Source organism: Dryobates pubescens, chromosome 11 (assembly GCF_014839835.1).
Source record: "Dryobates pubescens isolate bDryPub1 chromosome 11, bDryPub1.pri, whole genome shotgun sequence".
In the NCBI taxonomy this organism is placed as follows: Eukaryota; Metazoa; Chordata; class Aves; order Piciformes; family Picidae; genus Dryobates; species Dryobates pubescens.
Genome location: NC_071622.1, coordinates 28,832,575 through 28,860,081, shown reverse-complemented (window position 1 = coordinate 28,860,081; position 27,507 = coordinate 28,832,575). Strand labels below are relative to the sequence as shown.

Here is a 27,507-nt window from a genome sequence, read left to right as displayed (position 1 = left end):
GACTCTGTCTGGAAAAGAGGTTTCCCTTCCAAGTGCCACAGATCACATTATGTATGAATGGCAGATGCTTGGAAAGCAAAATGGAGAGCGGAAGGGATGGTAACCCCAACTGGTGCCCTCATAAATCCACCTGCTCTGAAAAGGAAGGCACGAGGTGTGCCATGAAGGAAACGTGCCTCAGCCATGGGGCACTGTGGCCAGCCCCTCTCATCCGTAGAGCCCCGGCCTCACAGAACACGGGGGCCCTTGGCAGACACCAAGAAAATGGCGCTGGGCGGGGAGGGGCAAGCAGAGGCGAGCACCCCCCTGCGGCGCGCAGCCGCCGGGCTAGGCGGGAGGAGGTGTAAACAGTGGCGCTGCGCAGGGCAGCAGGGGGCGCTGCGCGGCTGGGCTGTGGCGGCGGGGCCGGTGTGGCGGGGGGAGCTCGGCCGGGGCAGGGCCGGGCCGGGCCGGGCTAAGAGCGGAGCTCGCGCAAAGTGACAAGTGAGGGGCTGAGGGCGGCGGAGGCGGTAGCCGCCTCTGCTCTTGCTTCCCCGCCCGTCAGGACAGCTCAGCCCCGAGGGCGCGGCGTGGGACGGTTCGGGAAGAGACGCGGCCCCGTCGGCGGTACGCGGGGCCGGCCCGGGACGCCGGCGCTGCGCGGTGGATGTGGGAGTAAGAGCGGCGCCGGCTCAGGAATGCAGCAGCCGGCCGGCGGGGACGGGAGCCTTTTGCTGCTCCCGCTGCTCCTGCTGCTGCGGGCGGGCAGCCGGGCGGAGCTGGGGGACGCCACGCAAGGTAAGCGGCGTGCGTGATCGCATCCCGGGTTTTGTCCTGCGGCGGGATACCCGGGGCGGTGGGGCGGTATATGTGTGTCTGCGAGGGCGGCCAGGACCGTTGATACCGCCTCGCTGCGCCGGACCCCTGCCTTGGCTGTGCGGGCGAGCGGAGCCAGCTGCGGGACGCCGGCTCGCTGCGGGGCTGCGCGGTTCCTCTGCCCTCTGGGGAGCCCAGCGGCTCCAGCACACTCGCCCCGCAGCTTCCCGTTAACGAACTCCGAGTTTTATATTCGAGTTGTGTTTAATTGCTTCGTAAAAAGCCCTTCCAAGTGTTGGGCCGAGTTATTAGCCAAGTGTAACCATTCCCAGGCGATCCCGCTCCGGGTACGTGATGGATGGTTCCTGAGGTGCTGTTATCAATGATGACTTGTCCTTTAGCTCCAGCTTTGAGAGAAGTTTTGCCTTCTCATCGTTTTTATAGTCTTTCAAGAAATTTTTGTTTAAACTTTTTTTTTTTTTTAATAACCATAAAAAAATCCTCTTTGATTTGTTTTTAACGAGTAATATTTATTTTGCGACCCTTCTGTTTTATTAGCATTTTGATTTCAGCCTTTTGCAGATGATTTAGGTTTAAAGAGTAGTGCAGCACATGCATAAAGGGACCTCGATGGAATGAGGCAAGAAGGACTGATTTCTGAGGCCAAGGCAGTAAAAAAGTGAGCAGTGATTTTGGATGCTTGCATGAGAATTTCAGTAAGAGGTGGATAGTTGCGAGCTGCGGCTCCTTCAAGGTATTTTATGGTGGGTACTTAAATTAGAAGCCACTTCTGGAAAGTCCTGCATGATAATATAGCCATATTTTGTATTTAAAGAAGGGGAGAAAGGTGAACACTGACGAGATAAAGCTGAAGAGTTTAAATACTTAGCAGTTCAGACCTGGAAAAGCTGCGGCTGTAAAACCTCTAAGCCAAATTGCAGATACTGGTGGATAACTGCCTTTGAAAAGTCCCAACCAACAGATACAACACTCTTGTCGTGTGCCCGTGCCTGAATTTCTCTCTGGATTTCAGCGTGTCCCTAATGATGCCATTACCTGGTTCTGTGTGTTCAGTAGTGGGTCTGTTTGATAATCATAGTGTGACTGCTGGACACAGGAGTCTCCTGGTGCAGAGCCGATGTCTGCATGATGTTCTGGCTTAGGGTAGGATTTCTTCATGACATCTCAATGAGAAAATGTTCAAGTGTTGTTTTCTAGTGTCTCCAGGGAGTGCTGAATGTGCTCAACAAATAACTGTGTTTTTAAAAGTGGGTGGGTGGGGGGCAAGGCCATCTTTTATCCTGTTCTTCAGATGATTTTAAAACTTTAGGGTTTTAATAGGAAGCTTTCAGGGTTTTGAAAGAGCCTGGGGGGGTGGGGGTGGGGAAGCCCCAAACTATGAACAGAAAGTGACTGATCATGTTGGGTCCAAAACAGGCCAATTTTTATTTATTGTGAATTCTCCTGGGAAGCATCTTTCATTATGAAATCACCTTTATTACCACTATCGCCACTATTAATATAGTCATTAGGCACACTTCCTTTCCACAGTGAAATATTTCCTGTATTTTAAGTAATATCTTTGGCAAAACTTTACAGTGTTGACTCAGGGGCAGATCAGGTGATTGATTTTTGTGTAGATAGAATCGATCATGTATGTTACAATCACTTTAACACCTTGTTAAAGATCTAGGTGTTGTGGAAAAGTAAGGTATCCTGAACATCTAGCAATAATTAAACAACTGTTATAATGAAGTGTTTTATGTATGTCTTTGTTAGCTGTCATGGCTGGATGGACAGATTTTGTTCCATCAGAAACCCAGCTGGCTGTAGAGAACCCTTCAATCCCTACCCTTTTACCCTCACATTTTTCAAAAAGATAGAATATGGACCATGAAATAAGTAACAGAAGTAAAAGACCTTATTTCCATGCATGTCAAATAAGGACTACTGCAAGGAGAGTCCATCTCTGGTACTAGCTTAATTTCTACTACAAGAAATAATGGGCTGGGAGTCCAAGATCTGGTGGTAAAACACAATGAAAATATTGAAGAGTAGTTTGGGCTCCCTGAGGTCCAGAAGGATCAGAGCCTTATTGTGCTGTGCTTGGTCCAAACATCTGTGAAGACATGACTCCCACTCCAGAGACTTCCCAGTTTGACACTCAGATCCAGTAAACATATACAGATGTGCACAAATGGCCTCATGCGAGTAGGCTGATGCAGCTCAGTAGGACATGTCAGAGATGTGTCTGCTTGGAGGCCAGGAACCTGCACAGCTATTGTCACATCTCTCTTGGGGCGGATTATTACCAGGTTATCCATTTAGTTGAGATATTGTCAAGCGACCAAAACTGTTTTGCCTTCCAAAAGCTCTTTTTTGCCTTTTCCCCTTCACTTTTTCCCCTGTCTCCTGCTGCTTCCTTTTTGTCAGTGACCTTTCCTTTTAGAGAGCAAAACAAAACAAAAAGCTCCTTTTCCTTTGTATATTCATGCTGTCTTTAATGCCTTCTCTTCCCGAGGGTGCCCATGGGCTGGCCCAAATGCTCTGAATTAAAACCACATAGTTAATATCATTATAAGTAGCAGGAACTCTCCAACTTGGATGTTGCTCATTCTTTGAAGTATCTGGCCATGGGTATCACCACTTCATCTTGATTATTATTCCCTATCATGTCACTTTGGGAGGAGTCACAATGGAAGAAGCATTTTAAAAGCACATAATAAACACACAGATCTGTAGATTATGGTTTAGATTAGAGAGGGTAGTGTTGATTTCTTTGAAAGTTGCCTCCTGTGAGATAAAGTTCCACAGCTCTGGATTAGTCCCTTTAATACCCCGGTGGTTAATTGTTTCATCCATAGGTCAACAGGCAGCAGTTTCAGGCAGTATGCACTTATGAGTTCACAAACAAACAAAATGCTTTTGTTGCCTTAAGCCTATAAGAGGATGAGAGTAGATGTCACTATTTGGCTTACCAAATAGTAGTCTTGCATTTCTTGAACAGAAGTTGCTTGAAGTATCAGCAAATTATCTTCAGGACAGTCTTTGTTCCTATAATTAACGTTTACTGAAACAGCTGAGTTGATTATCTACACACAAGACCTTTAAGTTAAAACATTGCAAATGAGATCTGGGCAGGGGAGTGCTTTAAAGCTTGTGTATGGATTTTAAATACAAATACCTAAATGTAGGGGGGGGAAAAAATCCTTCCCTGAGGTGTGACACAAGATACCACTCTTTGGAAACACATGTAGGAATGCCGCAGCCTTTTGAGACTCAAAAGAGCACCACAGAGCTGAAAATTCTTTTTAAAAGTCTCTAACTAAAGGCAGCTGCTTTCCACATAGTGATTGTCTTGCAAGCCAGAAATACCTAGAAAGTTAACTGATGCAAAAGTGTAAACCCTTCCCCCCTCCCCCCCCCCCAGCTTTGTGAAAAAAAAACCTTCAGTCGTCCCGAGTTGCAAATTTTCTGTTCACACACCTGGGTGTGTTTTAGAGACTTTGTATCTTAAGAAACAGTTTTTAGGAAGCTGGCAGAGTAAGCTGTGGTTATTTTTTTGGCTGCAAAATCATGTCTTATCTCCTGTTTCAGTGTGAGCTTCTCACCTTGTTGTAGGTACCCCGTTAATAGGTGCTGGTATTTCCCTGTTGAAGTTTCTCCCTGCACCCAAAGAAATGAGGCAGCCTGTGTGAGGCAAAGCTGGAAAGTCTCACACCCAGCCCTGCGTAGGCAGGGGTGTGACAGTGATTGATAGCGCAGCTTGCATTGTGACAGTGACTCCTACGGACTGAAACACTGACATGAATATCAAATGAAGTTATTTTATTGATAAGATGCTATCTCTGGTCCTGGTTTCTGCTTTTAAAAAATCTGCAAACTCTTGCCTTACAATATTCTCTTGTACTTGAAAGCAGAGGGAAGGTTTATGTGAAATTTGAGTCTGGTTGTATGGTGGGAAACGGTTTCTAGTGCAGCACCGGGGAGGCTGTAGAACCAACTCCCTAAATCATAGCTTAATGAAATTTTGGGTTGATCGAGGCCGAGGAAGCAATTAATAGTTAAGTGACTTTGTAATGCTGCTTCCATCCTGGTTTCTGTTTCATTCTATTCTTAAAGATACTGAAGGTCAGTGAATCTGCCTATTGGTAAATGAAGCAACAGTGAAATGAGTAAATGAGAGCAGTTGTCTGTGAGTCTTTGGAAATACTAACAACATCCTGGTGCTAGCTGGAGGATGCCTCAGTGGGTTTGGTGACTGCAGTTTTACATACTTTGTGGTGAATGAAAACCCTCTGAAATTCCTGATATTTTACATTTGGTGTAAAATTTCATTTGGTGAGGTGCTGCAGAAGTTGTTACAAATTTTTTTCTGGCTGTCTACAAGCAGAAATGCAGCCCCCCCCTCCGAGTGTGGTTTGTGAGAGGCTTGGTAGTGTTTAATGTCTTTTAGACTGGAATGACAGAATGCACAGAAAGGCTGTGAAGTTTGCTAAGATAGAATAATTTCAGCTTAAACAGATACCACTAGCATGTTACGTAGTGGTAAAGTTCTAGATAACACCATTAGTTAGTAACAAAGTTCTTTAGGTCTTTTGGGGAGCATAATGTAAAAGACAAGAACTTGTGTTTATTTGGAAGTAATGCAATGTGATCTTGAAAGCGGTGCTCTGCCAAAGTTAGGCAGCTTGGGAAAAAGAAGTAGCTTTAGAAAGGAACCCATTGGTGAGGGAAAGCAATAATGCAGGCTTCTCAGCATACTTCCCTGCCAGCATCCTGTAGTGAGGAAGATTGCTTTCCAGGATCTCCTCCTGAAGTGGAGACATCGGAGTGCCACTGTTTGCAAGCAAAGCTGCAGAGCAGGGTATGAAAGGAAATGGCTAGTGACGTGTGAAAAGAATCCCATGGTGCAGATTGCTGGGCTGGGCACAGATCTGGAAGATGATTAGTTAGATATGATTCCTGAAAAAATAATGCAGAATGGTCTCCAGCAGGAACGGAAAGCCACATCACTCCTGGCGAGGAGGAGCTGACCAGTGTAAATTAATTATGGGGCCAGTAGTGTGCTGTGTACAATGCTAGGCTTTTTCTAATGTATTTCAACAAGTCATTAGCTGGAGTTCATGTTGGAGGCATGAAATAGGCTCTGAAGCAGAAGAAAGCCTAGGTCAAGTCTGCTTTGTTACTTCCACTGAGTTCCACAGAGTAATTGTACTTGATATCCTCTTTTAACAAAATCCCTTCAGTCAGCTGCACAGAGGCTCTGCTTGTGTTTGATCAGCGAGGTGCTACAGAGCCACCTTCACAGCAGATTGAAGAACAACAAAAAATGGCCTCTTGCAGGAAGTATCCTGTATCACTGATATTGCTGAGGTCTGGGCAGCATGTCCCTGTCCACTGGATCAGGACAATTACCTGCTGGTTCTGTAGTGCTGGTCCAGGCATGGCTTCACCCACCTGGGCCTTTCTGTTGTGGTGCTGGAGACAGGGAGCCTGGTGCTTTGGGAATGTTGAAGGAAAGGGAGGTCTGCACTTTAAAATAAAAGTGGTCACCATCTGCAGAAGGAAGACACACAACTCCAAAAGAGCTGGAGCAGAACTGCTGGTAACCTTGTGCAGACCTTGCGTGGTTTTTGTAACCGCTGCTGCTGCCCTGCTCAGGGTTGTGTTGTACAAAGACATGCTTTCACTCGGTTACAGATATTTGGGTTTACATTAAGACTTAGCTATCCCAATATGTGGTGGCAAAGTTTCATAACTAGATGAGTTCTAGAAAATAGTTAGTGGAAACCTGCATTTTATTAGAAGTTTTGGTTTTTTTTCAAACTGGCCAGGTCACATGTTGAAACTGATACTCATGATGGCTTCCTGTGACCTTCTGCTCCTTTCCTCTGAAGGGTTTCAGTTGTGTGTACTCCTGTCCCGTTCCCAGATGCTCCATTCTGTCTGCAGCAGAGGTCTGAACATCTGCTCCAGGCAGATCTGGGAAAGAGATGGGATTGGAGAAGCTCTGTGTCAGAGCACAGCAGCAGGCCATGGGAAATGGAAAGATCAGAGATAAGCAAGAAAAAATGTTCAGCAACTTCATAACCTCATCACACATTCCCTCCAGAGACTGGAAATAGAAGAGACTGTGCTTTTCTTACCTTTAGAACTTGAGATTATCTTTGGAAGGATGTGCACTTCCAGATTCACAGCATGAGCATTCCTCTTAAGAGACAGCTACTCTGTCCTCCTCTGAAGAAGGTGGCACAAGCCCTCCTGAAGATGCTAAGCCATGCTTTAAAGGATTGATGTGGCGAATGTAATGTGCTGCCTGGACAATGCAGAACATCATGCCTACACATTCAGAGAAACTGGGTGCTGTAGTGCTGAGAGTCCATGCTGGAGAAGGAGGAATTTTGTCATCTGTGTGGCCTTATTTGCAAAACCCACAAGGACGTTTCGCTCTTACAACATTTACTTGGAAGAGTTGAGCACTTCTCAAAGTCTCATCAGAAAAGACATAGGGTACAGATAAGTCCAAAGGCTTCAGAATCCTGGTTAGAAGAAATGAAACCTGCTTGAGATGATGCAGTGAGTGAGAAATTTTAGCAGAGCCCTTTTAAAATTATGCTTGGTACTTCATACCTTCTTGTGGGCCTAATATCCCTTTGAAAAGAACCTGGGTTTGTGCTTCATTCTCTAACCACATGTAGGTAAAAGGCAGGAATGACATGTAGGGAAAAGTACTCTCTTTCATTAGCCCAGCTGACCAGTTTTTGAGTGTGGAACATGGGCTTAGATCTGAGAGCAAGAGTGAACCCTAATGAGGCCTAATACCATTGTTTGAAAGATAATGGCAACGCTTCCAGTAGTACATAGATTAATTTGTTCCATTTTGTTTTCATCCAAGTATTTCTTTTAGTGCTAGTGCTGTAGAAAAGTTATGATGACACTTCCTATGCTGAAGTATTTTCAATTAAAGTGGCTTTTCCACTGTCTTCTGGAGAGCTTTTGTCTGATTTTTAACAGAATGTGAGTATCTGATGACAGGAATCTTCTTTGGTTTAAAAGCAGGGATGCAAAGGTGGTAACACACGTATAAAGGTACTTAGGTAACCAAAAAATACCAGAGTGGTAGAATGAATTGCAGAGTGTGGTTACAAGGCTGGGCTGATGGACACCCTGGAAAGTTTGAAGCACATACAACAGGGCCATTGAAGTCTTGATGCTCTCCTAGAAGAGTCTGTTGGTTGTGGTGAGCATTTATCTTTTATTCTTTCTTTGATTTGGTACCATCTTTTGTTGCACAACATTATGCACTGGGTATGCTTGGATAATATAAACCAGCTTGCCAGAGACATTTTGTTGCAAATATGAACATGTTATGGAACTGCTAATTGTTGAAACCCTTGAGATAGTGAGATCTCTGGAAGGAACCAGAAAGGCTTAGGCCAGACTCGCTATACCCCCTGAGGTTGTGTGTGTGTGTGTGTGTTCATGCTCTCAGTACAAACTGAAAGGGGTTTGAATGGTTTCAGGTGATTCTTGCATTCAACAAAGCTTTTAAGAGAAAACATTTAAGAAAAAAATCCTGTGCCTGTGTTGCTTACTGCTCTAAGCTATAAAGTGAGCGGCAAGCTACCTTCTTGACTGGAGGAAAAAACTGCAGTGTCATAATGTTGTTGTATTTGTAGCACCAGCCTCAGCATCCATCCCTTTAAACATCTGTGGAATATGTCACTTGGAGAAGGGTTTTTTTATCTTCTTTCTGTTGAATTCAGTTGCAGTAATTCTGTCCTGGGAGGTAAGTGTTATTGTGGACACAGAGCAGTCTCTAGGGGAAGCCACAAGCTTGGCCAAATCACAAAACAAAAAATCACTTTTTAGAACTAGGAGTAGATCTGGTTTTGATCAGGCGAGGTCCTCTTTGCAAAACTTGTGTTTCCTCACCTTTCTCTTCACGGAGATGTGTTATCTTTATTGTTCAGTGAGTATCCCTCTGGCCTGTGACACTTGCATAGAGTTGTTGTATATCTGAGTCTGCTCTGTATTTACAACAGCTTGTGCCTCTCCTGGTTTTTCCTGTAAGAGGTCAGCTATCATGGTTGAACATCTCTTCTCCAAAATTAACTTGGCTTCAAATAAAAGGGGAGTATCTTGGTAATTGCTTTGTTTACTCTGAAGTATTTGAAGTGCTCTGTAAATAACAAGTGTTCTGTGTGTCTTAGGTTCCATTTTATTTTATATGTTAATTATTCATTCCATATGTATGGATATTTTTTTTCCTCTTTTTAATTCTCTGTGTGAATCTAGTGAAAATCTCTAGTGTGATGGAGACATCTCTCTTTCTTCAGAACAAGCTCAGCATAGAGAGCACCACATTGAGCTCTGCTGTCAAGTGTGTTTCAGGCGGAATGACAAGAGGTCATTTAATACCCAGTCGACTGCCAGGGAAATGGATTTATGTCATTCAGGGCTTTCAAAAGTTCACAGAGTAGAAGTAGATGAATCCTTGCTTGTTACAAATGCTATTCTAGTATTGAATATTTTCTCTGCTGAATCCTATCCACAGATTGCATTGGGCTGGAAGGGACCTCCCAAGGTCATCTTTTCCAGCCCCCCCTGCAGTCAGCAGAGATACCTCCAACTGGATCAGGCTGCCCACAGCCCTATCAAGTCTGATCTTGAATGTCTCTAGGAATGGGGCCTCAACTACATCCCTGGGCAACCTGTTCCAGTATTTCACCACTCTTGTTGTGAAGAACGTCCTCCTCACGTCCAACCTAAATCTCTCCTGTTTCAGTTTTATACCATTGCCCCTCATCCTGTAACTACAAGCCCAGTTCTCCTAGCCTCTCTTCACAGGAGTGGTGCTCTGGCCCTGTGGTCATTTCTGTGACCATCCTCTGGACCCACTCCATCAGGTCCCTGTCTCTCTTGTGTTGGGAGCTCTAGAGGTGGACACAGTACTTCAGATGAGGTCTCACCAGAGTAGAGTGGCAGAATCACCTCTCTCAACCTATATTTAAAGCTCTTCTCTAAATGAAACAATGATTCTCAGTTTTGATTTGTGTGCCCTTTGCTTTTTAATGAAGAGTTGAGTAGCCATGGAGGGCTGGTAAGATCCCACAGCTGAGAAGCTGGCAGCAAGAGGAAATGGCCTGAAACGGTGCCAGGAGTGGTTTATGTTGGCTATTAGGAATGATTTCTTTCCTGCAAGAGTGGTCAGACATTGGAACAGGCTGCCTAGGGAGGTGGTGGAATCCCCATCCCTGGAAGTGTTCAAGAAACTTGTGTACATGGTACTTTGGAACATGGTTTAATGGTGCTTGGTGGTCTTTGCTTGGTGGACTCTGATCGTAGAGGCCTCTTCCAACCAAAACAATTCTAGGATTCTAAGAGGGAAGCTGGTCAGTAGCAATGAAAATGTGGTAGCTTAGAAGCAACTATCAGCCAATGATTAATCTAAAATTCCAGTTGGGTTCTTCCTTTGCTCAGGCCCTGTCTGGGCATTTGATGTGTTTTGCTACTGCTGGAGAGGAGAATTAGCTTTTGCACTGTATGTCTGAAGTCCTCCTGGAAGCTCCAGCTGGTTCAAAGCTGGTCCCCTTCTAACTGGTAGATGCTCATGATGAGGTTTGAGGGCATGGCCTTTTTGCTCAGTATTGTATCAAGCAGCTGTGATTAACTGGGGATTCCCAGGCTGCTGGCATCTCTGAGGTGGGAACACTTCATGGCCGTGAGAGGACATTCTTGAACTGAGGGCCCCTTACTTTTCAATTTACTTTTCTTGGCAGCCAGTCAGAGCCCAAGCCAGGCAACCTTTGTAAGTGAGATTCAACAAGCCTCATTTATTTTAGCTATTGGTCTGTCACTGTGGTTTTAATTTACTGTAATTTAATAACTGACACAATGCTGGAATAAATAAATGGGCTGTGAACATTCCTCATAGACTTTGGAAGTCCAGCTCAGGGCAAGATTTAGCTTTTAATTATCGCTGTCCAGGAGATTTATTGTTAAAGTTGTGTCCTCTAAAATAAGTAAATCTGAAGTTGAGTAAGAGATGAATAATTGAAACCTGGTGTTGGATAATAGAGTATGTTCTAGTGCATGCAGCAGTGGAGCACAGCCCCTTCCCCAGCATAGTTAGAGGGGGACCATCTCTAGCCCCCGCTTCTCTGAAGTTATAGGTCATTCTGCTGCTGAGATACAAGTTGGATGTTGTTGTTATCTCTCCCTCTACGTTTCCTGTGTGGGATGTGTTGTAAAACACATGTTCTTCATGGCATTAAGAACAACAGTGACACTGCAGCTTGAATATTGTGTTCAGTTTTGGGTCCCTCACTAGAGGAAGGACATTGAGGTGCTGGAGCTGGTCCAGAGAAGGGCAAAAAAGCTGATAATGGGTGTGGAGAACAGGAGCAGCTGAGGGAATTGGGGTTGTTTAGCCTGGAGAAAAGGAGGCTAACTGGAGTCCTTCTGTCTCTCTGCAACTCCCTCACAGGAGACTGGGCTCTTCTCCCAAGCAGCAACTGACCGGAAGTTTAGATTGAACATGGGGAACAGTTTCTTCCCCAGAAGGGCTGTCAAGCCCGGGAAAGTGGTAGAGTCCTTATCCCTGGAGGCATATAAAAGATGGGTAGATGTGGTGCTGAGGGACATGATTTAGTGGTGACCTGGAAGTGCTGGGTTAACGGTTGGCTTTGATCTTAAACATCTTTTCCATCTGAAATGATTCCATGACTCTGATTTTTGCAATGTTTATAAACCAGATTTTCAGTATAGCAAAGTGTTTTGGGAAGATGCCTTTGGATGCCCCACTAAAAAAAACTGCTGAAGGTTATTTTTGCCTCTTTTAGTTTATTCTAGTAGATAAATTCTCCAGAAAGAGGCCAAAGCAGAGGCTGAATCTATAAGGGCATCCTTTCACTATAGAGGAATCTTAGTCATTAACAAAATTCTAATTCATCAAGGATCAAAAGAAGTTATTCTCCTGATTTTCTTCATAATCTAGTGGGGAGATGATACATGATTTGCTGTTTTTCCTTTGAGAGTCTGTTTATAGGATGTGATTTATGCTCTCACATTCAGTTTTTTTGATTTATCTATTTTTTTCAACATGCAATCTTCTTTTAAATCCTAATGAGTATCTCTGACTTTTACGACTGGTTGTGTAGTGAACCCTGAGCAGCTGTAAAAGTTTCACAGAACTTGAGAATATTTTATGTGCTGAAATTTAATGTTCCATATGGACTGCTGTTAAGATCTGTGGTCTCCTTTTCATAGCAGCAAATATGGGCCAGATATGAGGAGCTTTGAGTTCAACCATCTTCATTTCGGGCTGAAAATCTACAGAGAATGCCAGAGTTGGACTAATTTGCTTTTGGTTTGTTGGTTGTGTTATTTAGGGCAAGACAGATGAGGTTGGGCATTAAGCTAACTCTCTCATTACTTTCTTCCTGAAAACTCCAGAAGGGTTGTCAAGCCCTGGTACAGACTGCTCAGGGCAGTGGTGGAATCATGATCTCAGGAGGGATATAAAAGCCCTGGAGATGTGGGGGGGGTGGGCATGGTTTAGTGGTGACTTGGCAGTGATGGGTTAATGGTTGGACTTGATCTTAAAGATCTTTTCCAACCAAAACAGTTCTGTAATTCTGTGATTGCTCTTCCTGTTGTGTCAGTGAATGACTGAAGCTGTTGCCTCGAGCAGCTCAGACCATGCAGCAAGGGTCAGAGCAGGGAGAGCATTGCTGTTGGTGCTTTCGGTTTGGGGAGACTGCAGAGCTCCTTACAGTCCAGCACAGGGATATTATGTTTTTTGTCAGCTCTACAGAAATCACAGAATGGTCTGGTTTGGAAAGGACCTCTAAAGGTCTAGTCCAACCCCTGCCCAAACCCTCTAACTGTCGGATGTTCTGTTACGCTATTCCCATTGCTAGTTATTATCTTCTAAGATTATCAAGGGAAACTTCACATGGACTAATTGTAATAACTGAAAAGGCCTGAGGGGAAGAATTCTGTCTCGACGCTGCAAGTAGGGGATTAAGTGTGTGTATAGTCAGTGTAATTCCCTGAGAGGCGTCTGTGTACCCATCTGTCAGAAGAACTGTAACATCAGTTGAAATGCTGCAAAGGATAGATGTGTGATGATACGGAGGCTCAACTTCCTCTTGCTTTTGTTGCATTATCCCACTGAAGCTAATTTTCTAGACTTTTATCCTCCTCTTGCCTGTATAAGCCAGTGTCAGGCTTCTTGAGAAGGCACTTATGTTCTCGAAGGATTATGGTGCTAATTTAGCTTTCATTTCATCAGGTATCAAGGTTTGATATTATCCTGCTATTTGTTACTGTACTATTACTGTAAATTACTGACACCAGAGATGGTTGGGGATTATGGTTAAGATGGCTGAGGTGCAGGAAGAAAATGCTAGTTTTTGATGTCTACTTGCTTTGGTGTGTTAAAGATCCTACAAGTGGTTCTGATCCTCAGTCATTCAGCAACAGTGATGAAAATAGGCCGTCTGAGCAGCAGTCTGACAGATTTTCTGCCACACTGATTAAAATAGGCCATCTGAGCACTAGTCTGACAGATTTTTCTGCCAGAATCCTTTAAAGAATACACATAATGTAACTTTGAGGTCATTTAGCAGGCAAATGGTTTCAGTCAGTTAAAATATTTCCTGTGTAAAAGAATGTACTGGGCTTGAGGTGGGAGCTGTTGTCCTGTCAGAAAGAACAGGTTGAATGCAGAGCTTCTCCTTACAAATATATATTTTTTTTCTTCTAGCACCAATGTTTTTGTTAAAAATAATGTTGACAGCACTAGATTTGTACTTGTTCTATGGCATTCTATATAGATTCATAAAATCATTTTGGTTGGAAAAGACCTCTAAAATCATAAAGTCCAACTATTCTCTAACTCTGGCAAGTCTGGTGCTAAGCCATGGCTCTCAACACTGCATCTCTGTATCTTTTAAACATCTCCGGGGATAGGGATTCAACCACCTCCCTGGGGAGCCTCTTGAAGTTTTTGAGAAACCTTTCAGTGAAGAAGTTTCTTCTAACCTAACCTGCCCTGGTGCAACTTGGGGCCATTTACTCTTATCACTTGCTACTAGGGAGAAGACATTGACCCCCACCTCACTGCAACTTTCTTTAAGGGAGAGCCAGAAGGTCTCCCCTCAGCCTCCTTTTCTCCAGGCTAAACAACCCCAGTTTCCTCAGCTGCACCTTACCAGCCCTGTTCTCCAGACCCTTCACCAGCTTTGTTGCCCTTCTCCAGACCTGCTCTAGGTCTTCAATGGCTTTCATGGGGTGAGGGCCCCAAAACCGAACCCAGTACTCAAAGTGTGGGCTCACCAGGGGACAATCACTTCCCTACTCCTGCTGACCACAGTATTGCTGATCTAAGACAGCATGCTGTTGGCCTTCTTAGCCACCTGGGCACACATTGCCTCATGTTCAGCTGGCTGTCAACCAACACCCCCAGGTTTTTCTCTGCTAGGCAACTTTTGCTAGTCTGGAGTTGTGCCGGTGCCCACTTTCCCATAGCTGTTGTGTCCCCTGCAGAATGTGTGAAATTCGAACACTTTGGATTTTGTCTCTGAGCAGAATCTAGTGTTACTGCAGCTTCCTGCATCAAGTGCCTTGGGAGAAGGGATAGTTTTGATCTGCACTATCCATACTGTGATGTGAAGCTGTCTCAGCTTTCAGGGATGAAAGATGACTGTCATTTAAAGCACTTGCCATATGAGAAAACAGTGTCTCTTCTTGCATAGCTGTTGGGGGGAAGGGAGAAAACAAATGCTTTGCATACAGGAAAAATAGCTGCTCGGGGGGTATTTGATTTCACTAAACACAATATTATCCAACCTCCTTTGCATGGATTTCATACCATAATGGGGTTCAAATGAGCAGCCAAATGCAAATGGTTACACTTGGTGTTCCATAGATGTTCTCATGCCCTCTATCAACCTTACCATAATATCCTGCCTTTTTTTTAACCTTGGAGAAATAGATCCTAGGAAATTAAAAGGCATAAATGATACAGAATTCAGTCAAAGCCTATTGAAAAGATACTGTTTACTTCTACTAGGAATATTTCTCTTCTAGAATGTGTGGCTTGAAATAAGCAGTTTCATTTCCAAATTTTAAATCCATTTGTATGTCAGGAAAGCATTTAGAGTGTTTGATGAAAGCTTTTGCTACTTGAGACAATATTTATTCTTCAAGCCTATTTTTAGTAATTGCATATGCAGTTCAGGGAGAGTAATGGTAATTCTCTGAGCATGAACTTCACATTTTGGAGGAATATAAAGATACCAGGAAAAAAAAAAAGGAAATATTTAATGCTGTGCATTTAAATGAGCTCTTTTGAATGGGAAACTGCTTCTGGTTTTAGTCTTTTATGTGGCTTCTTTGGTTTGTATTATTTTTCTCCTCACTCGATAGAGTTCTGAAATGAATTCTGTTTTATGTAGAAAAAGGATTTTAAAATCTTCAGGATTTGTCTGTTTTGCCTGAATCTATCAAACATCTGTTCAGACAAAATGAAAGGGTATTCAGCTTGAAATGTCTTCTTCCTGTTTCATAAGGTTTGATCCTTGCTTGAGTTCTGCAGAATTCTCTAGCTTGAGCCAGACTAGAGGAAACATTGTGAATATTTTATGTTCATTCATCTTTGATGTTTGGGACTTCAGTGGTTTATTTTGGATATAAGCCCAGGTGAAAATGTGCTGGAAAAGGGGTGCACCTGGCAGGCGAGGTTCTGGCAGCCCTTTTCTGGCCTGCACCAACAGGTTCTGTCCTGGGCCAGTTTTAATCCAAGACGTTTCTAGGGTTGTCATCTCCCTCATGCCTACCTACTAGAATATCCAAAGATGTAATATCCAGGAGGGTCACCTCTGGAGAGCGCAAACACTAAAGATTTGGAAATTCAGTGTTAGTACCTGCTTTCTAGAGTGGCATTTTTTTTCCTGGTTTGTTTTTGTTTGGTTGGTTTTTTGTTTTCAATGATGAACTTGCCCTCTGTGGAGCTCTGTTGGGATTTGGAAGAACTTTGTGGTTTGTATTATCTTTGGTAGAAGGCTTATTCAGAGATGCTAAGAGTATATCTCGGAGTGCAGCTGCATATTCACTTGGATTCTTTTGTAAGGAGCAGAGCACACATTGGGGCTATCACAGAATCCCAGCATGGTAGGGGCTGGAAGGGGCCTCTAAAGCAGGGGCACCCTCCGCAGCTTGCTGAGGATCACAGTGTCTGTGTGGGTTTGGAATCTCTACAGAGAAGGAGATTCCACAACCCTTCTGGACAGCCTGCTCCAGGGCTTCAGCACTCTCACAACAAAGAATTTTCCTCTGCTGTTCAGGTGGAAACTCTTGGCTTCCAGTTTGTATCTGTTGTCTCTTGTCCCGTCGCTGGGCACTACTGGGAAGAGTCTGTCCCCATCCTCTTGCCCACCGTACTTTAGCATTGAGAAGATTTCCTCTCAGGCTGCTCTTCTCCAGTCTCATCAGCCCTAGGTCTCTCAGCCTGTCCTCCTTACAGAGATTCTCCAGTCCCCTCAGAACCTTCATATCTCAGCATTGGACTTTCTTCAGTAGTTCCTTGTCTCTCTTGCACTGGGGAGCCCAGAACTGGACATAGTACTCCAGATGTGACTACATTATTGAGCTACTCTGCTGAATCATTTCTATTGGAAATTCAAAAACCCTGGGGTTTTGTTTGGGTTTCAGTGTATTCTTGTGTCAGCCAACATCTGTTTCTTATTAACATCCCTTTAATTTTGGGATACACTTTGCATAATTGAAACTTTGAAGTCACAGGAAGATGTTTTGACCAAACCTGTTCTTCCTTATACTAATGTAAATGCAGCAGAAATGCAGAATAAGTGCATGCCATTGACTGGTGCTGCTAATAAATTGTCTTTGTTGAAGAGTCCATGATTTGAAAGTTTCCAGTTCTTTTGGTTCAACAAAACTCCAAAGTTCTTGACAAGCATGTTGCAAGGCTTTCATTAAGACTTCTACTTAATAAAGAAGTGATGGAGTAGCTCTTGAACATCAGAAATGGTCAGCAATGGCCACTGATAATTACTCCATAAAATACTTTATATGTTGTTTGGGTTTTATTTTCACAAAATTTGATTTTTATATGTTTTTATTTTGTACATGTGCCCAAAGTATAGACCAATTGGAGCTTTAAATGACCTCCCTGATCTGGTGTTAGAGGTGGGATGTGATTCAGTACTTGCATGCACATGATGAACAACAGGGAAGTGTAAGGTACCAAGAAGTGATGCAGTAGTGCCAGCTCTTCAGTTGTTTTGTGTTTCTAAGCAGATGCTTATTCTTTAATCTCGGGAGTGATTGCTGTGTGTCATCCACTCTGGGACTGATTTACCAAGTGATCAAATCAATTTGTTTCCAGGGAGAGACATGTCTGGTCTAATACAATGCAGGCACACTAATGACAACACAGTTTTCAGGGCTTTTTCTGCTTCTCCAGTTTTTAGTGGTTAGGGTTATTAAAAGCATTTAATAAATCCATCTGCACCACTGGGGTGCCTGAGGAAAAGTGTGGCCAGGAGGTTGAGGGAGGTTCTCCTCCCCCTCTGCTCTGCCCTTGTGAGGCTACAGCTGGAGCACTGGGTCCATTTCTGGACTTCCCAGTTCAAGAGAGAGAAGGAAATACTGGAGAGAATCCAGTGGAGGCTACAAAGATGCTGAGGGACCTGAAGAATCTCTGTGAGGAGAAAAACCTGAGAGACCTGGGGCTGTTCAGACTGGAGAAGAGCAGCCGGGGGAGGGGGGTGGCGCTGAGCTCGATGCTCAGCAAGAGCTAAAGGACCTGTGGGGGGCAAGAGAATGGGGCCAGATCCTTCCCAGTGACAGGGCAAGGGGCAGTGGGCACAAACTGGAACCCAGGAGGTTCCACCTGAGCAGGAGGAGAAACTTCTTTGCTGTGAGGGTGCTGGAGCAGGCTTTTCCAGAGAGATTGTGGAGTCTCCTTGTCTGGGGAGATTCTAAACCCTTTTGGCCATTGTGATCCTGTGCAAGCTGCTGTAGGTGGCCCTGCTTTAGCATGGTCACTCTGGGATCTGTGATTTGCATTTTCAGGGGAAAAGTTCCTGGGGACCAGCATTCCAGATGTTCAGGTGCTCAAACCTTATAATGATATTAGTGAATGACAGAGCTGCCACGCTCTTTGACAGAGCAGCTGAAATGAGCTGTTTTTCTTTCCCAAACTCTGTTTACATTAGAAGCTTTCTAGCCCAAATAAAATCAGTTTTATGTGAGTGGGAACTTTACATAGAATGATTTCGTTTAGGAAAGTAATGTCAACGCCCCAAAGGATTTCTGGCCTTTGATTTTGGTAGTGCCCAATAGAAGCCTTTCCTAGGGGCTGGAAAATGTCTGGTTCTGACTTCTGTTGCATCACACAGAGCAGTGTCTTGACAGCTTCCAAATCCCTAATATCTTACTTATGTTTCAATACATGAATAACAGCACAGACTTTCTAGAGATTACCTTTTTGTAATGTCCTTTGGTTCTGTAACATGCTGTGGCCAGATGAATGTAAATTGTTCAGCAATTTGAAGAACAGGAATGTATCCCCCTTTAAAAATGTGTGTTGTAGGAGGGATGTGCAGCAGCATTAATTCACTGAGCCCAGACCTGTATTCTTTTAATTAAGAGGTGCAGTTAGAAGAGCACATGATACTACTTCCTCTTCATGCTGTTTCTTTCCTCCATTCTAATCTCTGCTCTCCGGTTTGGGGTTTTTTCATGGTCCTTGGGAGTCTTGTTTTTGCAGAGTGATCCCCTGCTGACTGTTTTGAGGTCTAAGCAGTTTTTTCAGCTCTGATTTAAAAGATGTCACTCCCTTTGATTACTTAAATAATTCCATTGCTGTCCGTAGGATTAGTCTTTGTGATGAAAGAGCTGGCAGGAGAAGAGGCCAAAGAGCTGCCAGCACTTCTTGGTCCATGTGCTGTGACAGTGTTTCATCCAACTGGGATGCATCCCTGTGCTTCATTGGTTCATCTCCCTGGGCTGGGGACCATATGAATGAGCCTGAAAAAGTGGACAGGCATTAGAACAGGCTGCCCAAGGAGGTGGTGGAGTCTGTCTCTGAAAGCATTCAAGAAATGTGTGGACATGGCACTTTGGGACATGGTTTACTGTGCATTGTGGTCTTAGGTTGGGCACGGTGATCTTAAAGGTGTTTTCCAAACAAAATGACTCTATGAAGTCTTTGCATCAGATAGTGCAAGGAGAGGTTGGTGGAGAAGCCATGCTGTGCAAACTGGTGCTGCAAACGCTCTGCTTCTGTTGAAAAAACTGTTCCATGGGGCCTTGCTGCAGATGTCTCCAGTCTTTCTCATGGTGAGATCTGGTGCTTTATCAGCTACAGTGAGAAGTGAGAACTCCTCCTGCTAATCTTTTTACAGAGGCAATTGCTGTGGTGAGGAAAAATGCCTCAAGCTGTTACCTCCTCTTGCAGGGCTGGTTTGTTTTCCCTTCTCCTATCATCTCCCTTTGCCCCCCGCCCCCCCCCCCCCCCCCCCCCCCCCCCCCCCCCCCCCCCCCCCCCCCCCCCCCCCCCCCCCTCGGTGTATGCACCACTGCCTGTGTTTGCCTTTTTTCTTCTGCTGACATGAGTGTTGCTAATTTATTCTTGTCTTGAGGAAAACTTAGAAAGGAACAACTTGCCTTTTAATTTAATATCTGCCAGTTCCTAGATTACTGTGGTGGCAGTATGTGAAGTGTTCAGACTGGGGACATCTGTGTTTGTTCAAAAACCAACAGGAGATGCAGTGGGTGGAAAATAGATGAAATTTGTTGAGGCACAAGAAGCTGGCAAGATACCTTGAAGGAAGTGTTAAGTAACAATCTCTGCTTAAGGCCCCAATCCAGCAAAGCACTTAAACATATATTATAACTGTAAACACTGGAGACGTCCAGTTGATTTAAATGGGAACAATTTGGTGTTTAAAGTTAGATACTCATTTGAGTGCCTTTCTGGAGCAGGGCCGAAGAGAGTGAGAATTTGAGTTGTTTTTCATTCACAAGAGTGAGACTTGAAAGTGAGACCTGCCCAGTGGTTAGTGGTGTTCTGGGGCATCTGAGATCTCAGAGAGACTTTTGAAGGCTGTAGCCCTGCTGCTACCTTTCCTGCCACTTGCAAATAGGCTGTTTTTACCTTGCTTATTTTTCTGCTCAGAAGTCAAATGACTTTATGCACAGCGTGAGTCTAAAAGATGCAAATAATGTGCTGCTTGCCAGGGTAATGGTGTAACTGCTGACATTTTACAAGGGCCTCAGCCTAACTTGTGTGGTGGAAGAGAAAAAAGGGGGAGAGCAGTAAATGCAGTGACATAGAGGTGTCTGTCTTCTTCACTAAGTTTGTGTAAAATTCTTAGTTGTTTTGCAAGTAGTCAGGAAAGTAGAGCTGAGGACAGGCTGAGGGAGCTGAGGCTTTTCAGCCTGGAAAAGACTGGGGAGGCCTAACAGTAGCCTTCCAGTACCTGAAGAGAGCCTACAAAAAGACTGCAGAGGGACTGTTTACAAAGGCCTTCAGTGACAGGACAAGGGCTAATGGTTTGAAGTTGGAGAAGAGCAGATTTAGGTTGGATGTTAGGAGGAAGTTCTTTACCATGAGGGTAGTGGAACGCTGGAACAGGTTGCCCAGTTGAGGCCCCATCCTTGGAGATATTCAAAGTCAGCCTCAGCAGAGTTCTGGACAACCCAATCTAATGTAGGGTGTCCCTGCTCACTGCAGTGGTGTTGAACTAGAGGACCTTTGGAGGTCCCTTCCAACCCAAACCAGTCTATGATTCTATCTAGGTAATTTTATCTTTTTGTGGCTCTTCAATCCAGCCTAGGAGTGTTTCTTAGTGAAGGAGTGTTTTTTCAAGCACTTATTCCCATTTAACTTTCATTACTGGGGGCATCTTACTTAGTGGGCTTGCTCCTACAAACTATTTCTCTTGCATGTTGTCTTCACTCCAGAGAGCTGACTCCTGACTTGGTGCAGAGAATACCGTTGACTTACCCGGCAACAATCTGTCTCCTTCCCAGTCTGTGTGAAGTCGGATAATAATGTTTACCCACCTGTGTAATACAAGTTCAGCTCCTTGAATGAAAGGACCTACTGTGTGAAAATACAAGGCAGCACTATTGGGGGGAGGTATTCTGTACCTGCAGCCCTAGACCGTTTACACTGAATGCAGTGACATTTTCAGTGACAAATCGGCAAGGTGTAGTTGGTTTGCACTAGTGCATGATGTTGCTTTAAAAAAGAAATAATATTAGGGCGTAAGGCTACACTCGTCACTGTCTTGGTATTAGCAACAGTGAGGGACAACTTTCTAATCCCTCAGGTGTGGAAATTCTGCTGCTGCTATTCATGGTTATTTGAACTATCCTGCTGCTGGCTAATGTGCTGCCTCCCTTCTGTTACCCCCCTGGCTTGTGTGTCTGTGTCGTTTCTGACTCTAAATGGGAACAGTACTTGGAAGCAGCAGGTACTCCTTACTACTTGGAAGGAGCTGGTGGAGGAAAAAGGTTGCAATAACAGGGTGATGGAGAGGAATGAAGATGAGAATGAAGATGAAATTTGCCAAAGAATTGTACTTGCAGAATAATACTTGGTTTATTGTGTATTGTACCTGCAAGGCCTGGACAAGATCTGTGCCACAGTCTGGATTGTGTATAAGCAGCTGTAACAAGCATCTTCTCAATGTCTAAACCGCTGTCTAAAGGGTGGGGGGCAGGAAGATGGGGCCACACTCTTTCCAGTTGTGCCCAGTGACAGACCAAGGGAGATTGGGTGCAAACTGCAACCCAGGAGGCTCCATCTGAACAGCTTCTTAGGTGCGAGGGTGCCAGAGCCCTGGAGCAGACTGCCCAGAGAGGTTGTGGAGTCTCCTTCTCTGAAGAGGTTCCAAAGCTACCTGGATGTTGTGATCCTGAGCAACCTGCTGTGGGTGACACTGCTTTAACAGGGGAGTTGGACTGGATGATCTGCAGAGGTCCCTTCCCACTCCTACCATGCCGGGATTATGGGATTCTGTAAGGAGCAGGCTTCCTTCTCTGGTACTTTTATAGTCTAGATCTCAGTGGTGGTGAAGTCGGTGGTAAAACTCTATTAACTTAACAGGCACAGGAGTTTGCCTCTTTCTTCAATATACAATGAAGTGTGATCAGGAACAGTGTCCCAGAGCAGAGATTCGACCAAAAAGTCGCACAACAGGTTAAAAATAAAGCACGAGCTGTCCAAAATCTGCACCAGGCACTTCATAAGCTGCCCAAAATACTTCTCAAGAAGCAAATGAAAGAATATAAGCAGCTCTTCTGTTAGTCTTCAGTCATGGGCTGTGGGGTGTGTGTGTGTGTGGTGGGGCTGGGTGTACAGCACACTCAGTAAAGACCCTTATAATTATTTCTATATAAGCCTTTGGTCAGGAGATACACCTGAGAAAGCTCTGCTTTGTAGACCTGTGTGCAACACCTTTTCATAAGGCTTTGTTCCGTATTTGTTGGGCTAAATCTTCTGACAAATTTTACGTGCACAAACTCTATTATTGTTTTGGAAAATGCAGGTCTGACCACTGTAAATGGGTTTATATTTCCAACAGGGCAGTTATTTAATTTCCTGTTGGAAGTCTGCAAATGTTGGCACTGTTCACTCTTTGGCAGGAAGCCAGGAGAGAGCACGGTATCATTAATGTGCTACAGCCCATTCGAGAGTTCAATTGGTTTCATCCAAACTTTTAAGACTATATATAACAAAATACACTTTTTTTTTGATTAAACTTCATAAAAGCAGGCAGGGAGACAGGGGTGAAAGGGGGGTGATAGGTTATGAGAACAGCTTTTGTCATTCTTTACCTAAACTTGTGCTGGAATAATCCTTATTTTGTCTCACTTTGTAGTTTTCCATTAAAGCGCCACAAAATGAAGGCTGAGGTCTGATCCTGAAACTGGCTTTTTCAGCACAAACACCTTCCCTGATGCACATATCTCTCTTGTGCAGGGTCCCTTCAGAAGGACAGTGCCAAGGTTTGAACATTTGTGGTCAAAGTGACGTGACTGGGGGTGTTCAAGCACCATGTGGACCTGGTGCTTGTGGACATGGTTTAGTGTTGGACCCTTCAGTGCTGGTTTGCAGGTTGGACTTTGAGGTCTCTTCCAACCAGATAGGTGCTGTGAAGTCCTGAAGTCACCCAGGTGCCTTTCCTTTCCAGAGGATTCATTTGCAGTCCAGAGGAAAATGCTATCTTTAGAGACAAGCTCTGAGGAATGATTTGGAAAGCAAACTCTTATAAACAAAAATATATTTTTGGTCAGAGTTTGTTTTAACTACGTGGACTGCACTCTGCAGAAATGAATCAGGCTAGTTTAGTGTAGAAACACATCATTTACCCTGGGTGCCTGGCAGGGGCTATCTATAGCTGTGTGATGCTTCAAGCAAGGCCATTTCCTAAGAGCTACTAACTCACATGGACCTGCTGGTGCCCCATTCCTGGTGCCTGTCTTGCTCATGGAATTCTCCATTTTACTGTGGTTTGCAATGGAGATCCCTTAACATCTACAGCTTGAACTAAAAGGAGCCAACTTCCTTTTGAAGGTTTTTCACTTTGAAGAGAGTTGTAAGCTGAAAACAAGCAATCAAATGATGCATTAGATTCTCTTATTTGAAAGCCTTTAGATCAAGGCTGGCTTTCTAGACAGCGCTCTCACAGCCACAGTGAGCTATGAGCAAGAACTGCTGGATATAGGGAATTGTGGTGTATGTCATGCAGGGAATCAGACTTATGATTATTGTGGGCTCTACTAAATCTCAGTACTTGAGTGTAATCTGTTTGGATTTACCCTGTTGTGAACTGCAGCAGCTGCTTTTTCTCAGCAATCTGGGTGTGGAAGAGGAGGTGCTTGCAGAGAAATGTGCACAGTTTATATATTACAGTTAGTATTTGCACTCCTTTTCTGGATTAGCTGGAACTGTAGTAGGTAAAGCTTTATGATGGGAAGCAGAAGGACAAAAAACCCCATGTTTTGAGCACCTGTCATCCTTTGGTATTGTTTCTTTAATGATATTCTCAGCTGGTGATAATATGTAGCTCAGGCCATTGCTCTGTATTGAATCAGAATGGGGAGTACCTGAATAATTGGTGTGTCCAAAGATCAGGTTCTTTTTTTTTTTCCCATTTACATCCCAAAAGGCTAACCAGAGAGTGTTCTTTCCATATGCTCATAGAGTTTACATCACTAATAAGTTTATGGGGACAGGAGACCCTCTGGTCCTTTACAGTTTCTTCTGGGTGTTATATTTCATGTAGAAAATATGGTTCTTGTTGCAGTTTGGCAGGCTTTAGAAGAAAAGCAAATCTTATCAGTGTTCCATCTAAAGGAAATACAGCGGGCTCAAATCTTACTTCTTTGCTCTCTTTTAGTGACAGTGTTCAGAATTTACCAATTTGTTAATAGTAGGTTTGATGAAGGGATCTCGGAACTATTTCTAAACAATGTTTAATCTGTTTCCCTGTGTCTTGCTGTTAGTTGTATGTTTTGTCCTTTTTAGATACACGTGGAGGAGCACAGGTTAAATAGCTTGCGTGAGACCCCAAAAGATCCCACAGCAGAGATGGGAATACAGTGTTGTCTTACCTTTAAGACATCTTACCTGTATGCTAATATATCCTGCCAAAAGTAATGAACTCACAACGTCATGTAAGTAGCATTAAACACCTCATAAACTGTAGCAACTGAGATACTATGTAAAAGCAGCCCCCAAAGCAACAGCCCTGCTCCAAACCCCAACTAAACACATACCTATGTGGAAAATGTATTTTTCCAAGGAGCACTTCTATTCACCATGCAGTGTTCAAATATTAGCTGAATGTATAGCTATCAAATATAAAATGAGAAAGTGCTTTTAAATTTGCTATCTTGCCTTTGAAAAGTATTTTGATTAAGAGTCTTGAATGATGGAAGTTAGGAATGTTCTTAGGAATTAGGGATGATAGAAAAAATACTGTAATTTGGTAGACTAAAGAGTTCATAAGTAAGATCCTATTTGAAGTAAATATAAAGAGAATGGCAGGGGGTTTGGAACTAAATGATCTTTAAGGTCCCTTCCAACCCAACCCATTCTATGGTTCTATTTAAGATAATCTGTAGCTACTTATAGAGATGATACTTCCAATGTGAGGGCATCCTCTCATCCTGTGGGAATGATAGGTGTGAATAAAAGAGAGGTAGCCTCAGATACAAGAGGGAAGGCATGTAAAAACTGTTAATGAGGTACCAGAGATGGGTACAAAAGCTTAGGATAACCACAACAACAAAACCAGAAAAACCAAGGCACAGAACAGGACTAAAGCTCTTGATAATAATGAGAAGCAGAAAAAGAGAACCCCAGGAGAAATGCTGCCTTGTGGTTCAGTGCACAGGAAGCATTCTTGATAGGTGAAACCAAAGGCTAAAATCCTTTGTGCTGCCTTTTTATGTTTTGGTTTGTTTGGGGTTTTTTTTTGGTTCTGCTTTCTACCCTGCCTTGAATGCAAAGATGTAAAGGCTGTAATCTCAGTCTAGAATGAAGGGGGAAAAAAACCCAAACCCACAACAGGAAATAGTTGGAGAAATTAGATGCTTTCAAATTTCTCCTGTCAGTTCTTTAACCTCAGAGGAAGTTGTTCAGTCCTGGTCAGTCTCAAGAGTGAGAGATGCTGTGCACTGATGAGGGTAGACCTAGAAAACTGGGAAGGAAGCAAAAGGACAGACATAAAGCCTGCTAAGCAAGAGAAGTGCTAAGGAATTCTACATCAATCTGCTTAACAAGAGGTAGATTATTTGCAAGCAGCTGGAAGATAACAAGGAGATAAATGGCAAGCTAAAATGGTTTTGTCCAGAACAAATCCTGTCACAGCAATCTCCTTTCCACTGGCAGCAGCTCCTTGACTCTTGTGAAGAACACAAGATGACTGACTGTATCTTGTGTTCATGTAAACTTTTGATGTCACATCTCATAGGCCATTCCTACAAGTCAGCTGCAGGCACAGGGGCTAAGTGATCCTGGTTTAGGCATAACTGGAGTAACTGCATGTCAAGGATGGCTCTCAGGGCTTGCAAGGAAAATTAAAAGAACTTCTAAATAAATGGATCTGGGGAGGAATAACACCAGACACCAATGCAGACATGGGATTGTTCTGCTGGAAAACAGCTCCATGGAGAAAGACCTTGGAGTCCTAGTGGACAGCAAGTTATCCATGTGCCAGCAATGTGCCCTTGTGGCCAAGAGGAACAATGACATCCCAGGTTGCATTAACAAAAGAGGTTCTCCTCCCCTTCTAATCTGCCCTGGTGAGACTGCAGCTGGAATACTGTGTCCAGTGTTTGGCTCCCCAATTCTAGACAGGGATCTACTGGAGAGAGTCCAACAGAGGCTACAAGGGTGACTGGGGGACTTGAACATCTCCGCTGTGAAGAAAGACTGAGAGACCTGGGGCTGTTTATTCTGGAGAAGAGAAGGCTGAGAGGGGATCCTATTGAGATTTATAAATATCTGAGGGGTTAGTGTCAAGATGAAAGTGTCAGGCTCTTTTTGTTGGTGCCCAGTGATAGGACAAGGAACAATGGGTACAAGCTAGAACACAGAAGGTTCCACCTCAATATGAGGAGACACTTCTTTACTGTGAGGTTGCTGGAGCCCTGGATCAGGCTGCCCAGAGAGGCTGTGGAGTCTCCTTCTCTGGAGACTTTCAAAACCCACCTGGATGTGTTCCTGTGCAGACTGCCCTAGGTGATCCTGCTTTGGCAAGGGGGACTGGACTCAATGATCTCTAGAGGTCCCTTCCAACCCCTAACATTCAGTGATTCTGTGATGAGGAAAACCTTGGGCCCAGTGTTTTGGTACTTCTGGTAGCAACCTGGGAAGTGGAGTAGTATTTGTGCTGTAGAACACACAGGTGGGAGAGACTGAGAGGCTATTGGCAGCCAGGTTTTAAAATAGCCTTGCCAAACTGGAGAAATAGTCAGAAGAAATATGATGAAATGGAGTAAGTGCAATATATTAAACTTCTGAAGGAGTAATCACTGGTATAAATTACAGAATAGGAGTGTGGTTAGCCTGCAGCTCTTCTAAAATGATTTGGGAGTTCTCATGGAGCAGAAATGGAGCAGAGTCAACAGTGGTGTACTGTGGGGAGAAGGCAAACGTTGTGTTTGGCTGTGTCAACAGCAATAGAACCAGCAGGGTAGAAGTCGTCATCTGTCCCTCTGCTCAGCATGGGCAAGATCTCATTGGGAGGAATCCTGTGCCTGGTTTTGGGAAGCATATCTTGGAAAGGTATGGATCAGCTGGAGAAAGTTCAGTGAGAACAGCAAGAATCATCATGGAGCTAAGAAAACATGACCCTTCAGGATGAATGAACTGAGGTTGCATCACCAAAAAGGGGAAAGAAGAAGAAGAAAAAAAGCAGATACTCTGAGTTGTTCGTACCTGCTGTTACAGGGAGGAAGAGAACAGCTTACTCCCAATGGTGGTGATTGCCAGGATGAAAGATATTTGACTTAATTTACAGCAGAACAGATTTAATTTAGATATGAGGAAGAAACTTCCCAGGGTAAGGAGAATAAAATCCTTCACAGTCTTGGGAGGCTGTAAAGTCTGTGCTGCTAGAGGTCAATAAAAAGAAGTTAGGTTTACATCTGTTAGGA

The 27,507-nt window shown here is 44.0% G+C and overlaps 1 protein-coding gene across 1 annotated transcript in view; it reads left to right on the top strand.

The window, feature by feature from the left end:
* The first annotated feature begins 504 nt into the window (after nucleotides 1-504).
* Nucleotides 505-27,507, top strand: part of ROR1 (receptor tyrosine kinase like orphan receptor 1) — a 209,599-nt gene continuing 182,596 nt past the window's right edge. Inside the window, exon 1 of the mRNA XM_054165545.1 lies at nucleotides 505-777. Within this exon, the coding sequence (XP_054021520.1) occupies nucleotides 678-777 (100 nt within the window). The 5' untranslated portion in view covers nucleotides 505-677. The remainder of the gene's footprint in view (nucleotides 778-27,507) is intronic.